Genomic DNA, 18,005 nt, shown 5'->3' with positions numbered 1-18,005 from the left:
TACATGGGAGTTTGGTGGCCCTGGCTAAGAAGTGCGTCCCGATGGACCGCCCGCGTGCTGGTTCGGCTCAGCGATGAGCCCAAAGGTAATACGGGTTTTAGAACTAATTAAGAACTAATCAGAACAATTAGAAGAACTAATCAAGAGCGGAAGTGAAAACTGACTTATAACGATCTTTTACCGAATAGATTTTATTCGGTCAAACGAAGTCGTTACCGATTTGAACCGTCAAGCGTGCGATCGCGATTACAATAGAATAGATAAAGCGACCGAGTTGTCTTATCCGACCTGTGCATTGAGGAACGATCATTTATTTTGATGTGTTTAATATTCGTGTTGTTCACGTGCCTATACCTGGTCGAGGTATTACAAATATGACAATAGCGTGTGCTTACCTCGACCATTTGCGAATTTTAAATAATATTTACCCTTGAATATCTCAGAGGGATTACATTTTTGAAAGAAATGTTATGAACGAAAGGATTTGAAGAGGTCTATCTATTAACCTCAGTTTGACCTAGAATGGCGTTGCTAAGATCAGGTCAAGGTCAACTTAATGGCCCGTAAACCATGAAAGAAGGAGGGCATACTAGGTGGCGACGGCACGCCGTGCGTTCGGGACCTGAATCTTACTTTCGTTCCGAAGAGAGAAAAATATAGCGTGGTAGTCGCTAGACCGGGAATCGAACCCGGGTTTTTCGCTTGCCGGGCGACTGCTCTAGACCACTGAGCTACCTGACGCTCCACGTTCACGACACTCTCCTCTCCCTAGATAATGTTAAGAATGGCACCCTCGCCGCCTCTATATCGGTGTGGTGCTCTCGATCACCCTCTGCGGGGCGCCCATATGGATGCCTCGGCTTATGGTCTCCGACCGCAACAAAATGCTCCTGCGCGGAGACATGCGGTCGGTGGTCATGAGGGCGATCCGGGGCTACCGCACTATTTCATATAGGGCGGCGACGGCCCTGGTTGGCTCCCCCTCATCCCGTGGAGCTTCTAGCCGATGAAAGGCACAAGCTTTATTGGAGGGTGAAGGAGCTCCGCGAGGAAGGGGAGAGTTTATCGGCCAGGGACCTGGGGGCCCTGAGATCCCAGGTCAGAGCCCGAGTCCTGGAATAGTGGTCGGCCATACTGGCAGACCCCCAGAGATTCGAGCTTCGAATGGCCGAGGCCGTCCGCCCCTGTCTGTCAGAAATGGCGGACAGGAGGGGACGCAGACACATTTTTCATCTGGTGCAGGTGCTGACCGGGCACGGTTGCTTCGGTCGGTACCTGCGCCGGATTGGAAGGGAGCCCACCGTGGAATGCCACCACTGCCCGGTGCGAGAGGACACGGTACAGCACACTCTGGCGGAATGCCAGGCGTGGGAACCGCTGCGCCGTGTCCTCGCTCGGGCAGTGGGGTGCCAAGAGGGGGCCCTCTCGCTCCCGCACTTGCTGCGAGCAATGTGCGGGAGCGAGGAGGTATGAGGAGCAGCGGCCTCCTTTTGCCGGGAGGTAATGTCTCGCAAGGAAGCCGCCGAATGGAAGCGCCGACCCAGACCCCGTCGCAGGGTACGACGGGGGGAAAGGGCCTGAGGTGGCGTCGGCCGAGGAGCAGCCGCCGATCCCTCGGAGGCATCCTCGGCTGCCTCGGGCTCTCCTTCGACGAAGCGGTGGGAGTGGGTGAGGGGGTTTAAAGCTGCCCACCCACAGCGCGTCGGTGATGGCAGAGAGAAGGGGAGTGGGGGGCTTAGTTGGGGCCAGGTCTCATTTCTGCCCCCCTACTTACCCAGTAGGGAAGGGGAAAGGTGGGAGCGAGGAGGGAGGGCGGGTATCCTCTCCCTCCATAATTTAGACCGAAAGGCCAACCCGGCCGGTTGCCCTGCCGGGGCACTGCGCCCTTGACTTCTTCCGTGGGAGGGGCGCGGTACTTGGGAGTGGAGCTCCCGGAGAGCCCTGGGGCCGAGGTGTCGAGGAGGGAATGCAGGTGTAGTTCCCCTGACTCCTCCCACTTCGGTCCGAGCGGTAGGCATCCCGATGGGATTTTAGCCGGTAGGAATCCGGCATAACCCCCGCCCTCCCCAAGGGGCGGGGGTATCCATGATGGATTTCCCCACCGTTATCAAAAAAGGTCGACTTAATTAATAAAAAACCTATTTTTATTATATCATCTTTTTCTACCAATTAATTTTAACAACTTTTATCTGAAACATTTTTTGGTAAAAATACCGAATAGGGGACCCCGCTCCTATGACCTTGACATATGTTGTCAAGAATACCTTCCTGAGTAATGTGCAAAAAATTTTAGCCGTCGCTCGTTGTTTGTTAAAAAGTTATTGCTAAAAATTTTCATAAACGCACAAGTTGGAAGTGTATTTAGCACGGCGCGCTACGCGCCCCCCCTCTCCCAACCCTTCCCCCGTGCTAAATGCACTTATATCTTACGACTTTATCCGTATGGGAAAAAGTTAAAAATGAAAATAAGGTCAGATTAAGTTATGTTACATCGTGCAGAAATTTTTTACCAGAATTAAATAATTTTATTCAAACATTTAATGTATCTGTACATATGTATAATGTAATGTATATGAAAAATATGATTTTCTGCATTATTCAGTAATTTCAATTCGTTTTTACATTTAGGACACAATATTCTATTGCGAACAACTTTCTTTTCACATAAGTAATTCCACATGGAGTCAAAATTGCATGTAATATTAATAAACTCGTATAAACACATTTTGGAAGTATTCGTTATACAATGCTCACTGTATGAAGACATTCCAATAACTAAACGAGCTATATTATCCAAATGCTAAGAACAACAGCGACAACTTCTAGACGTTTCAAAACAAATATTTACGAATTCGTTTACAACCCGAACAGGAACAGGTCGAACTACAATATAACGTAATCTAATCTAACTTTATTTCCATTTCCAACTTTTTCTCATAGAGATAAAGTAGTAAGTTGCAAGTGCGTGTAGGGGACATAGGGTACATAGGGGAGGGATGGGGAAGGGGCGGGGGGCGAGGGATGAGGTAGGGGGGGCGCGTAGCGCGCCGTACTAAACGCACTTGCAACTTATATATAAACCAAACTTTTTTTGCTAACTTTTTAACAAACAACGAGCGACGGGTAAAACCTTTTGCATGTTATTCAGGAAGGTGGCCTTGACAAAACGTATGTCAAGGTCAAAGTCATAGGAGCGGGGTCCCCTATTCGACATTTTTATCCATTTTTTTATTTGCCTAATATTTTTGAGATATTTAAAGAAAACTTGGTAACTTTTCAATATTTAACTTACGATATCTCGCTAACCGTTTGTCGGAAGAAAAAGTAATATTAGACTTTTTTACTTTATTTGGTCTCAAGAATATATTGTTATAATAATTCCTTACCTTTTGTTAACTTATCGACCTTTGGAAATTTCAAAATCATCAAATTAATAAAAGTCAAGGCGCTATTGTAACAATATATTCTTAAGGCAAATAGAGTAAAAAAGTCTAGTACCACTTTATCTTCCGAAAAACAGTTAATAAGATATCGTAAAGTAAATATTGAACAAGTTATCGAGTTTTCCTTAAATATCTGAAAAAAATATTAGACAAATAAAAAAATGTTTCAGACAAAAATTGTTAAAATTAATTGGTAGAAAAAGGTGATATAATAAAAAAATTGGTTTTTTTAATTAAGTTGACTTAACCTGACCTTGACAACGCCGTTCAAAGCCAAACTGATAAGACTAATAGATATACCTCTTGAAATCCTATAACTTTCGTTTATAATTATTTCGTTTATATAATATTTATTCTAAAAACATAAACCCTCTGAGATATTCCGGGGTACCCATCTTTTTGACTTACCTTGTATACAATAAAAAGTGTGAAGATAAAATGTAAAATTTCTCGGAAAATATTTATTTGTCAATGATCTTATCTAAGTATTTTTATATACAAAATGACAAGAGAAATAATTTTGTATTGAAGAAACATCATTCCATTTAATAAATTGAATCTAAAAATAACCTTTAAGAAAATATTTGTATAACGTAATAATATTATTATTATCATATACCTTCACATGTACGAAACCTTATAACTTTAGTTTGAAATGTTTTCTTTTGGTTTAGTTTTTTCAAGATTTTTGTGTGTTAAACATAATTTAAGGAACTATAAAAAATAGAAAACAGAGAAAATAAATTATCAAAGCTCTACAAATTTAACAGCATTAAAAAAACTAATTAAAACACATGTTAATGGCAAACATTTTTCAATTACAAGACAGATTAGCAGATTCAATTACAAACAAGATTAGCTTTAGCCAAACATTTCATTCATTATTCTAACCCTCCTAAGTGCAAAGGAAAGAAAAAATTCATAGCATGTACAGAGATCAGAACAAAACTGCCTCTTCTAAAGAGCTCTGTACATATTGTGAAGTTCTTTCCTACTGAAAAAGGTCGAAATAAATAAATTGAAAAAGGTCGAAATAATAACCGAAACATTTAGGTAATCTTGTTCTGTAGTTGAAGAATTTTCGTTATTGATATCTGGCGTGTGCTCTAATTAACTTTTTTTGTGGTGCTATTGAATATAAGAAATTATTATATATTTTACTTTTAATTAAGTAATATAAATATATAATATAATATATAATATAATATAATATAATATAGTACAATATAATTTACTTTTAATTAAATAAAGACTAAGTCTTTTAAAAAATCCAACTTTGATCTATTGTATGTTATTACTCACCCAATTTTGTATTAACTTCTTCCAAAGCTGTCCTACCTCTTTTCATTATATCAACTTCAAACCATTTATCTGGCTTAAAGCCATGATCAAATGTTTTTATAGGTTTCTCGTACCTACATTCTGTCATTCTATCTCCCAAAATATCAACAATCTAAAAAATAAGTGAAACGATATAGTAGTATAAAAAATAGTGTCTAGGGGTATTTCCACTTTTACATATATTTATATAATAGTTTTAATTATATAATTTTAATATTAAAAAAAAATTAATATAAATAGTCCAAACATGCACATAATATAAAAATTATACATACGGCTTTTTCAGTTTCTTTATTAAATCCTTTTGTCCACTTGATGTTATATCGAATCGCTACCTCTATTCTTTTTACTTTGCTTAGTTTGACAGATTTACATATAGAAACAACATTGCTACAAAATGCTGTTGAGAAATTCAACCTGTAAAAGAGAATAATTGTTTTAAATATTTTTTTATTTAATTTATTGTAAATTCATCTTTTCGTTAAGAAAAACAAAAATTATGTATAAAGTATGTGTGTTTAGTTTAAATTAAACTATGTTTTGATATAAATATGAAAATAATAAATATGACAAATCAAAAATTCATTAACAAATAGAATATTTATTTATGCACGTAAAAAAATTTCAAAAATAAGTTTTACCTGGGTCCAATCTCAATGACAGAATAATCTTCAGTTTCATTAAACTCACTGTAAGTTCGTAAGGATTCTTGTTCAAAAGAAGGTGCTAAAATCCATTTTAATATATGAAGTTCCTCTTTTTCAAGCGGCTCTGTTTCCACATAGTAACATAATTCAGATTCAAGACTGATCACTGAAGCCTCAATTTGTAGCACTTTGTGCAGCTTATTTTTCAGCTGGCCCACCTTTAGTCCGGGTGCCTTATAAAACCTCAGAATACTCATTTTAAGTGATCTGTATGAATGAATGAGAAGTTACACTACGAAGAAGTGGCGTTACGGACAAATGTACAGAAATTACTTGAGATTAGAAACATCGAACTGTGATAGCTTTAATCGTCCCTACCATTGCTCTTTGATAAATAGAACTCTGATATAGCAAGTCATTTAGTGAAGTTATTTTAGGTGATTAAGTACATAAGAAAAAAACATGACAAATGTTGAAATCAAATGAAGCAATAACAGTTTACTGAATTCGATTTAAATCCAATATTCTTGACTATATTCTTAACTCATATTCTTGACTCTAGAATATACAATGATGTTTTAAATTATTTCGAATATTGTTTCCTTTTTGTATCTCTTTCCTTTTCCCTGTAATCTTTTTTGTATTATCAATTTTTAGAAGAATTTTAATATGACTTAATGAAAAAAGTTTTAAACTCTTAACTAAAAAAGTTTTAGTTAAGAAAGAGAGAGAGAGAGAGAGAGAGAGAGAGAGAGAGAGAGAAAGAGAGAGAGAGAGAGAAAGAGAGGACATACATTTTTAATTTATTATATTTTCGTTAAAATTCGTAATAAAAAAATACCCTTAATTTTTGAACGTTTGAAACATTATATATATATAACTGTAACATATTACATATACATATATGATATTTCTAGTATTTCATTATAAAATATATTTAGACGCATCTTGTGTTAAACAAGTCACTGAATATTATCATTTATTTGTCACTTATGATGCTTATAAAGCAAACTGCTTGATGCAATATCAGTCAGTATCAGTATCATAATTGCCCTATTGATGTCACGAACGTAATGTAAGGTTATCATGCAAGATAATTTCGAAACATAGTTTCTTTTATTATGCTTTTAGAATTCATTTAAAACATGATATACTTTATGGTATTATACACTATTATATACATACTTACATTATATGGTATTATATACTTGTATATATTTTTACAACAATTTTGCTCGATTTCAAACTTGCTGTATATCAAAATCGATTTTGTTTAACTTAGCTTTTCCCTTCCCAGATAGACAAATTTTGCCACATTGTCTGCATAGAGACTGAATTCGAGAATTAAAATAGTAGCATAAATATGTAAAGATGCATCTTTATACAAAAAGTATTGTAGCAGTATATAAAAGAAGCAATATGATGCCATGAAAATTGCGGTACATATCACATATTATCGGTAAGAGGACGCAATTAATCGGTAATATAAACAAACTGATAATTTGCTGCAAAGTATGGAATAATAAATACTATTTTTTACAGCATAGTATTTCTTACAGCAGGCATATTACAAACATGTTATGCCGCTCCAATGGTATCATAAACTATATGTTGAATGCGTGCATGCCATTGTCAACATGTCTGTTTATTTGGGTTTTTTTTAAATCTCCAGACAACATTTAGATAGATTTATTGATTGGTCACATCAGAAGTATATATTAAAATTTGAACTTAAAATTTTTGTAAAATACGATAAAATAAAAATATATATCTATGAAATTGCACCTGCAATCGATTGAGAGGTTTCATAAAATACTCCTAACACTTTCTTTTATTCTTAGTCAATAAATAACGGTAAAATTAATATGATACAACTATATAACCTAACATAATCTAACCTAATTAAATCTTTTTAAATGTTTCCCTTTCTTCTTCTCTTTTTCTCTCGTAATTGTTCCCTCATAATTTCCCTCCTCTCTCGTCATATTAATTTATTTATTATTTATTAATTATTAGTTATTTAGGTAATTATGCAGAATTAGGGACCACCTTCCGATGTCAATGATTTTCACATATGTTATCAAGGTCATCACCCCGAGTAATGTTCTGAAAGTTTTAGCCCGCGCTCATTGTTCATAACAAAGTTATAAACAAAATAAGGTAAATATGCTGTTTAGGGACCTCAGTTCCGATAACTTTCACCTTGACATATGTTGTTAAGGTCATTCTTCTAAGTACTGTACAAGCTTCAACCGTCGCTTATTGTTTATTAAAAAGTTATTAACAAAAAAATTTCATAAGTGAAACGTAATTTCTCGACACAGTATATATTTACATATTATATACTGTATACATATGTGAATAGGGGAGAAACTTTCCACTTTCTATCACTCCATAACACATACTTATTAGAGATGTGCGAATCAAGAATTTTTATGTCGAATCGAATCGAATCGAATCTCATTTTTTAAATTCGAATTCGAATCAAATCGAATCGAACCATTAAAAAATTTACCATGAATATTAAACGTGCAAATAATGATGGAAGATTTTAATATGAAAAGGAATATTAATATTCTAATATTATCTTAAAATAAAATATCTTAAAATAAAATATTTAAATATTTATAGTAATTTATAATTAAGTTATTAATTATAAGTTAGGTTAATTACAGCAATTAAACATTATTAATTAATAATTAATTAAAAATAAGTTAAGGGTTCAAATATACAGGCCCAGATGGCCCGTTTTATAACTGATATGCACAAACGCTAATATATTTGATTCGTATTTGAATCTTCGCGATTCGAGATTTTCGAATTATTTGGATTCGAATCATAGGGATTCGGATTCGAATCGAATCGAATTACATTAGATTCGATTCGATTCGATTCGAATTCGAATAGTTCGCACATCTCTAATACACATTGCAATTTATGAGAAAGTTACAAATAAATGAAATTTTATAGATAGAGTTCGACTTCTTTAGACACAATGTACATTAAACATTGTTAAACAATACATATAAGCGGGAGAGGGGCTTCGCCCCTCCCGCGCACTTCCTCCTCAAACAAATCCTAACCTAACCTAACTTGTTGAATCTTTATATATTTTTCGGCGTTGTTGAAAAGATTTCCTTAAAACTCACAACACCTAATTGTATATATTGGGTGAGTGCAAAAGTTCGTGCGGAGTTTGTGAGTAAAAGTCACACAGTGATTAGGCAAACAAAAATCTTTATTCAATCAATGATATATTCTCCATCGTTTTCTATAATCTTTTCCCAACGTTCTGGCAGCATACGGATGCCTCGATCATAAAAACTGCGCGGTTTAGATTCGAAGAACGAAGAGACGCCGTTTTTTAAGACCTCCAAAGAGTCAAAGTTTTATCCATTTATATAATTTTGCAATGACCGGAACAAGTGATAGTCAGATGGTGCGATATCAGGAGAATACGGTGGATGCGTTAAGACATCCCATTTCAGGCTCTTCAGTTTGCGCAGCGTCTTTTTCGAAACGTGTGGTCTGGCGTTGTCGTGATGAAAGACGACTCCCTTGCGATTTGACAAAATCGGACGTTTCTCTTTTATTTCTCGATTCAGATTGGTTAATTGGCGACAGTACTTGTCCGAATCAATCGTTTCGCCAGCGGGGAGAAGCTCGAAATAGATTATGCCCTTGCAATCCCACCAAATAGAGAGCATCATCGGGTGCAAACTGGCCTTTGGCATTGCGTCACCATGCTCACCTGATTGTTTCCATGTCCGTTTGCGCTGAACATTGTTGTAGAGGACCCATTTCTCATCGCCCGTCACTAGTCGATCCAAAAACGACTCGTTATTGAGCCGCCCGAGTAAAGAAACGGCTGCAGAAATTCGCTTGATTTTGTTCTTCTCGATCAGCAAATGGAGCACCCATATATCGAGCTTCAAATCGAATCCCATCTTTTTTAAACGCCGAAAAGCGATTGATCGGTCAACGTTTAGTGCTGTAGCAAGTTCTTCTGTTGAAATTCGCGGATTATTGAGCACTAAAGTGCTTTTGCACTCACCCAATAGATATAATAAGTTAAGTTGGATTAGGTGATAGATCTTAAGAGAACTTGTTCAACAATGTCCAAAAATATATAAAAATGCAATAAGTTAGGTTAGGATTTGTTTGGGGGAGAGGGTGCGGGAGAGGGGCGAAGCCCCTCTCTCGCTTATATGTACTGTTTAATATTGTTTAATGTATATTGTGTCTAAAAGAAAATGGGCCTATCTATAAAATTTCATTTACTAGGTGCGCAACTAAGTTTCCGGGTTTCACACATGGATGGCGCTAACGACACATGTAGTCGACATACATGTCTGAAGTTGTGTTTTTTTTATAGCTTGGACATCTGTTAACAATAACCAATCGTAATACCAACACATATCGCAACGCAAAAATATTTTTTCTAACAACGAAAATGTCGAGTTTTGTGCCAAATAAACAGCATTTGCGGGAAGCATTTACTTTTCTGCTTTAACTTGAAAAAAAGTACAGCTGAAGCATGTCGTTTGCTTGAGGAGGCCTACGGCGAACATGCACCATCGAAAACTACTTGTGAAGATTGGTTTAAACGCTTCAGAAGTGGCGATTTCGACACTGAAGACAAGGAGCGCTCCGGAAGACAAAAAACATTTGAGGACACCGATCTGCAAGCGTTATTAGATGAAGATGATATGCAAATATCATAATATAAGATCAACTTGCGGAGGCATTAAACATGACTCGCCAAGATATTTCCAAACGTTTACATGCCATGGGAAAAATTCAAAAGGAAGGAAAATGGGTGCCGCATGAGTTGACTGAGAGACAGATGGAAAATCGAAGAGTCACTTCTGAAATTTTGCTTTTGCGGTGTGAAAGAAAGAGTTTCCTGCATCGAATTGTTACTGGCGATGAAAAGTGAATATATTTCGAGAATCCCAAATGCAAAAAATCGTGGCTTTCACCTGGTGAAGCATCAACATCGACGGCACGGCCAAATCGCTTCGGAAAGAAGACAATGCTCTGCGTTTGGTGGGACCAGAAAAGAATCGTGTACTATGAGCAGCTGAAACCGGGCGAAACTGTCAGTGGGCATCGCTACCGACAACAACTGATCAATTTGAACCATGCATTGCTCGAAAAACGGCCAGAATGGGACACGAGACACGAACGAGTGATATTGCAGCACGACAACGCTCCATGCCACCGCACTTCCATCGTCCAGGACACCATCAAAACGCTGAAATGGGATCTGCTACCACATCCGCCGTATTCGCCAGACCTGGCCCCTTCCGATTATCAGTTGTTCCGGTCGATGGCGCATGGCTTGGTTGGGCAACACTTGGCCAATTTCGAAGAAGTACAAAATTAGTTGGATAAATGGTTTCGGTCCAAAGACACGTCGTTTTATCGTCGCGGTATTCATGTATTGCCAGAGAGATGGCAAAAATGTGTAGCTAGCGAGGGACGATACTTTGAATAAACAATTTTTTTATTTCTCTTGAAATTTTCCATTTTTCATTGATCAAAAAACCCGGAAACTTAGTTGTGCACCTAGTACTTGTAACTCTTTTTGCAGAAATATTTGTCGAGGATTATTTAACATCATTACATAACAGATTAATCGACAAACTATATCAATACCTAAATGCCAGTGCGAAAACCAAATTCCGTTTAACGCACTCATTTTAAAGTTACAAATTAATCATTTGCGTTTTTGTTTTTGCGCTTTCCTGTAATAATGGTGCATGCAATGAAAAAGCAGTCGTCCACTATTCAATTCTATGATTATATATTTTCGCAATGCGGACATTTTACATTTTTACGAATAACATTTTTACGAATAACATTTTTCGTGCACACTAGCTCACTAGCTCATCATATTTTGTCATTAAAGTAAGAAATTCATAGAATTTCATTTTGCAGTAATATGATGTTAACTGTACGATTAACTATTCTATACTGATTCATTTTTCCTAGAGTACTGATTTAAAGTTGCAAGAAATATCAACAACATATAATAAGATAAACAACATATAATAAGATAAACATATTATAAGATAAACCGAAACATAGAAAGAATGTAAGCACAAATGAATCTTCACTCAATAAACATTGTAAGAAGCTTAGTATATATATAAAGTGTCAGGAAATTATATACTATTCAGTATATTTATTTTGTTTATAACTTTGTTATAAATAATGAGTTCGGGCTAAAACTTTCAGAACATTACTCAGGATGATGACCTTGATAACATATAATATATGAAAATCATTGACATCGAGAGATGGTCCCTATTTCTGCATAATTACCGTTATTTATTATTATATTAGTTATTTATTAATTATTAGAGTAAAATTAGAAAGTATATGGATTATGTTATAAAATTGTTTAATTGACAAAATGCCATTTTGTGAATATATCCTCTTATTTCAAAGTATTTTGCAAGAATTGTTAAAATATATTTTCTTATTCTTCACGTCATAAATCAAAATGGCCATGACGAGGAAATAACAAATACAAGATTTCACAAGGAGTTTCCCGAAAATTATATTATTGGGTGAGTGCAAAAGTTCGTGCGTAGTTTCAATAGATGGAGTTATAAGCGTCGTAAAGTGTTGTCATTAATACTTCCATCTACATATTATATAACGTTGGAAAGGTGACGTCTTCAGCTGTTATTAAAAAAAAAAATCATTTGTTTTCATACAAACTGCTTCGAGAAATATCACTTTAAAAATGAGTATCGATAAGGTGCATTTACGGCATGTTATGCTTTACGAGTTTCGGAAGGGAATAAACGTTGCCGCAGCCGTAAGAAACATTCAGGATGTTTATCAGGATGAAGCACCAGCTAAACGAACTGTGGAAAAATGGTTTGCTAAATTTCGGCGCGGAGAATTTAACCTTGAAGACGAGCCACGCTCTGGTCGACCTTTTGACATTGATGACGATGTTTTGCGTACTTTAGTGCTCAATAATCCGCGAATTTCAACAGAAGAAGTTGCTACAGCACTAAACGTTGACCGATCAACCGCTTTTCGGCGTTTAAAAAAGATGGGATTCGATTTGAAGCTCGATATATGGGTGCCCCATTTGCTGACCGAGAAGAACAAAATCAAGCGAATTTCTGCAGCCGTTTCTTTACTCGGGCGGCTCAATAACGAGTCGTTTTTGGATCGACTAGTGACGGGCGATGAGAAATGGGTCCTCTACAACAATGTTCAGCGCAAACGGACATGGAAACAATCAGGTGAGCATGGTGACGCAATGCCAAAGGCCAGTTTGCACCCGATGATGCTCTCTATTTGGTGGGATTGCAAGGGCATAATCTATTTCGAGCTTCTCCCCGCTGGCGAAACGATTGATTCGGACAAGTACTGTCGCCAATTAACCAATCTGAATCGAGAAATAAAAGAGAAACGTCCGATTTTGTCAAATCGCAAGGGAGTCGTCTTTCATCACGACAACGCCAGACCACACGTTTCGAAAAAGACGCTGCGCAAACTGAAGAGCCTGAAATGGGATGTCTTAACGCATCCACCGTATTCTCCTGATATCGCACCATCTGACTATCACTTGTTCCGGTCATTGCAAAATTATATAAATGGAAAAAATTTTGACTCTTCGGAGGTCTTAAAAAACGGCGTCTCTTCGTTCTTCGAATCTAAACCGCGCAGTTTTTATGATCGAGGCATCCGTATGCTGCCAGAACGTTGGGAAAAGATTATAGAAAACGATGGAGAATATATCATTGATTGAATAAAGATTTTTGTTTGCCTAATCACTGTGTGACTTTTACTCACAAACTCCGCACGAACTTTTGCACTCACCCAATACATTATAGTTTTGGACTTACAAGGAGATGGCAAGACATGTAAGATCGATAAATGAATGAGTCATAATTCATTCGAATGAAGGGATTAAGTACATAAAAATCCTAAAAGGGCTTGCGTGCATGGGTCTTCGTTTGCGAAAAATTTGCGATTAAAAAACAGCTACATGTTAAGTGTAATAACATGGAATCAATAAGCGTGAAGTGCAGTAGCTAAGGGGCGCGCTAGTAGTATCTTGTTATCTACGTCCGAGGAGTGGTTCGAGTCCTCACAGTGCCAACTTTCTTTTTTTTATAATATTATGTATTATTAGATAAATCGGAAAGTTCCGTCCATCTAGCGGCAAGTAGCTATAACTAGAACTGTCGTTAACCTCTAAAGGTCATTCTACAATACGTGTCGTAAGTTGTAAGCCGTAAGAACTGACCAATTATAGCCGATTATTTTTGTAATAATCGACTGTGATTCGCCAATTCTTACGGCTTACAACTTACGACACGTATTGTAGAATGACCTTAACATCTGAACGAAGCTTAATGGTTTGTTTTGAATGGTCTGTCATTAACATTCAGTACATAAAGGTATACGTTTGCATCAATAACATTGTTTTTTACTGCATCGAAAATGTCGAAATTTGAGCCAAATAAGCGTAATTTGCGCGAAGTGTTAATCTTTTGCTTCAATTGGAAGAAAACTGCAGTTGAAGCTCATCGAATGCTTGTAAAAGTTTATGATGATAATACTCCTTCCGATAAAACATGCAGAGAATGGTTTCGACGCTCTAAAATTGGTGATTTTGATGTAGAGGACAAAGAGCGTTCTGAACGGCCAAGAGTATTCGAAGACGAAGAATTGCAGGCATTGGTGGACGAAGACCCATGTCAAACACAAAAGCAACTTGCAGAAGCAATAAATTGTGTTCAATCTGTCATTCCCGATCGTTTGAAAGCCTTAGGAAAGGTTTAGAAGGAAAGAAAATGGATCCCATATGAATTGAAACCAAGAAACATTGAAAAGCGAAAAACCACCTGCGAAATTCTGCTCGCTAGGCAACAAAGAAAGGGGTTTTACATCGTATCATCACTGGAGATGAAAAATGGATTTATTTTGACAACCTCAAACATCGAAAACCTATTTGCGATCGCGGCCAACCTTCAACATCGACGCCAAAATGGAATATCCACGGAAAGAAAGCAATGCTCTGTATTCGATGGGGTCAAAAGGGTGTGCTGTACCATGAGCTATTGAAAAGTGGTCAAACAGTCACAGGGGATCTCTACAGAGAACAAATGATCCGTTTGAGCCGAGCATTACATGAAAAACGACTAGAATATGAAACGAGACAGCATAAAATGATTTTGCTTCATGACAACGCTCGGCCTCATGTCACAAAATCTGTCAAGGAAACGTTAGAAGCACTTCGCTGGGAAGTGTTACCCAATACGGCTTATTTACCAGACTGTGCCCCTTCCGACCACTTGTTTCGGTCGATGGCACACGCACTTGACAAATGCTTCAATTTTTATGAAGACGTCGAAAAATGGGTCTATGACTGGATAGCCTCTAAAGATGAGTCATTCTTTCGCCGCGGAATTCGCTTGCTGACTAAAAGATAGGAAAATGTCATCGCTAACTATGGACAATACTTTGATTGATGTATATACTTTTTTTATTTTGTCTTTTAAATAAAACCATATGTTTTGCAAAAAACTAGACGGAACTTCCCGATTGACCTAATATATAAAAAATAACAAGAATAAATGTTTTAATTATTTATTGTAAAATTCAATGACCCTTTGACTTCACTGTTTCAATTTCTTATTTGTAAATTAAAATGTTTAAGTTGATGAAGTAGGAATTAAAAAATAGAGTTTAATGAGATATTAATAATAATGGCAGATTAGGCTCGGGAAAATAACTTGGATGTAAGCTGAAATAAAAATACAAAGCGAGAAATATTAAAAATAGAAAACTGAGACACTTAGGCACCGGATTTATACCTCAAGTGTATGCCACAAATGTAACAGAACAAAATATTTTATATATTGTATTATTTTTTTCTTGTATGTGTAGACACGCACACTGTTTACAGCAAAATTGTTAAGGTTAATTGCTCTGTCTGTCATATAAACCAAGAGTCGCAATTCCACCACTGCCCGAAGGAGGAGGACACAGCGCATCACACGCTAGTCCAATGCGAAGCATGGGACTGCAGCGCCGTGTCCTCGCCCGGGCAGTGGGCTGCCGGGTGGAGACCCTCTCGGTCCCACGCATGGTGAACGCCATGTGCGAGAGCGAGAAGACGTGAAAGGCGGCGGCCTCCTTCTGCGAGGATGTTATGTCCCAGAAGGAGGTCGCCGAATGAGAGCGCCACCCCGGCGTTTGTCGCAAGAAGCGACGAGGGGGACGGCGCTTCCCAGGGCTAGGGAGCGGGCCTGAAGTAGCGCCGGCCGAGAAGCGGCCTCCGATCTGTCGGGGGCTCCCTCGGCCGCCTTGGGCCCGCTTCCATCAGCACGGGGAAGGGGGCGACGGGTGTGAACCCGGCTCCCCCCGCACGACGGTGATGGTAGGACAAGGAGAAGTGGTGGCCCGTTTGGGGACGGGCCCCACTCCCCCGCCCCCCTTGACAAGTGAGGGAGGCTAGGAGAGGGGGCGGGTGCCCCCCTCTCCAGAAAAATAGAGACAGGTGGCCAACCTGTCCGGACAACCGGTCGGGGCGCCGCACCCCCGACTCCCTTCGTGGGAGGGGGCACGGCACTTGGGCGGGGGAATCCCTAGAGCCCCCAGGGCCGGGGTGTCGGGGAGGGAATGTTGGCGCAGTTCCTCCGACTCCCCGCCTCCGGCCAGCGTGGAGGCATCCTTGTGGGATTTTAGCCGGTAAGAGTCCGGCATAACCCACGCCCCTCCCAAGGGGCGGGGATATCCATGAGGATTTCCCCACTATCACCAAAAAAAAGAGAAAAAGTATATAAGCCAAGAGCGAGAAAACAGTAGATGCAAATCAACGTTCTCTCTCACTCATAAACTGCCAAATTCCGGCCTCACTCACTGTACAGTGAAAGTATACGAATGCTTGGTCGAGGTATATGTATATGTCATTGGTTGTTATATTAAAGCTAGTATAACAATAAGCTGAATATGCAGTTTGATGAATAAACTGCAGCACTTAACAGGCTACACTGAAAGAAAATATTCGTTCTGAAAGAGAATACTCATTAATATTAACAATGAGTAATACAATGAAAAACAATTTATTACTAAATAACAATTCGATAAGTTAACAACAGTTAGGGCATTATTATAGTAATATATTCTTGATAGTAAATAATGTGAAAAAGTCTAATATTATTATTTCTTTGGACGAGTAGTTAGCGAGATATCGTAAGTTAAATGTTGAAAAAGTTACCATGTTTGCCTTAAATATTTAAAAAAATATTAGGCAAATAAAAAAAATGTTTCAGACAAAAGTTGTTAAAATTAATTGGTAAAAATAGAAGATGTAATAAAAAATTGGGCTTTCTATTTTAAAACATTAAGTTGACCTTCAACTGACCGTGAAAATGCCCTCCAAATAAAAAGCTGATAATGCCATTCTCTTTCCCTTTTGAAATCATGGAAAACGTGTTTTAGCTTTTTTAATATCTTTTATAGTTTTCGAGATTTTTTAATGCGAATGTTAAAATGGGACAGCTTGTATATTACATAATAATTCCCCATTTATTTACTGAGGCCGATAGATTGAAATGTTTCAGGCAAAGGTTATATGGTTTCAAGGGGGACATAAAACAACTATATCGGTTTGTTTACAGATGGCGTCACTGTCGATATATTCACTGGTTATTATTTTTCTTAAATGGAAACCCGAATTTTTTATTATATCATCCTTCTCTACTAATTAATTTCAACAACTTTTGTCCGAAACATTTTTTTATTTGCCTAATATTTTTTGAGAAAGAACAATATTTACAATATATTAAATTTAAAAATTTATCATATGAAAAGAGTTTATTACATAAATTGTAATCATAATATTCTGTGTTGGTTGCATTTACTTATACAATTTAAATAATCATATTTACGCAGTTTTAAAAGAAGGGAGTGAAGAATTCAGCAATATTGGCCCAAACTGCAAACCTTTAGAACCTAACGGATTATTTTGTGTGCCACAGTAGTAGTTGTAAGACAGTATTTTTTAACCAAAAGAATGACGAGAACATGGGAAAAATGAATCAAAAAGTTCCAAATATTGGCTGCTTAAAGTAATGAATGGACAGACTTAACCCATTAGATTTTATGCTTAGACTACGTGAGATATTATCAAAGTAACGTATATAAAGGAAAAGGAATAAGATGGAAGTCAATAAGATGATATCAAGTATTGATGGTAAACAGGCAACAAATTTGCTGCAAACTCTATGTTATCAAATTCTGTTGCTAAACTGCCACCAAATATGCATTAGGGTTTGATGGGATTGGGCAACTTGCAGCAAATCTGCAGCAAAAACCGTGCAAGTTTTGCAGCGCATAACTTTGCGCCAAACACTGAGCAACGCTTGCGCACAAGACACGAGAGCAAAATGGCAGCAAATCCGCAGCAAGTCTTGCACTTAATCAGCTGAGCGAGATGAACGCGACGTATTGGGTTTTGAATGGCTTTTAACCTATATATTGCGATATTTTGATTGAAATTTTGCATTTAAAAGGAGAAAGGTGTATATAT

The 18,005-nt window shown here is 37.5% G+C and overlaps 1 protein-coding gene across 4 annotated transcripts in view; it reads right to left on the bottom strand.

The window, feature by feature from the left end:
- Pfas (phosphoribosylformylglycinamidine synthase) overlaps positions 1-18,005 on the bottom strand; it is a 145,214-nt gene that overhangs the window by 105,703 nt on the left and 21,506 nt on the right. For 3 of the 4 annotated variants that reach the window (XM_025301586.1, XM_025301585.1, XM_025301587.1), the window contains 3 exons: positions 5,426-5,698; positions 5,060-5,201; positions 4,746-4,896 (listed from right to left, as the gene is read on the bottom strand). In XM_025301586.1, coding sequence (XP_025157371.1) covers positions 4,746-4,896; positions 5,060-5,201; positions 5,426-5,688 — 556 coding nt within the window. In that variant the 5' untranslated portion in view covers positions 5,689-5,698. Of the gene's footprint in view, positions 1-4,745; positions 4,897-5,059; positions 5,202-5,425; positions 5,699-18,005 lie in introns of those variants that run through there. The other variant, XM_025301588.1, reaches the window with a different exon arrangement.

This window comes from Harpegnathos saltator, unplaced genomic scaffold (genome assembly GCF_003227715.2).
Source record: "Harpegnathos saltator strain DR-91 unplaced genomic scaffold, Hsal_v8.6 scaffold433, whole genome shotgun sequence".
In the NCBI taxonomy this organism is placed as follows: Eukaryota; Metazoa; Arthropoda; class Insecta; order Hymenoptera; family Formicidae; genus Harpegnathos; species Harpegnathos saltator.
The sequence above is the reverse complement of the archived record's forward strand: the minus strand, read 5'-3'. Positions and strand labels throughout refer to the sequence as shown.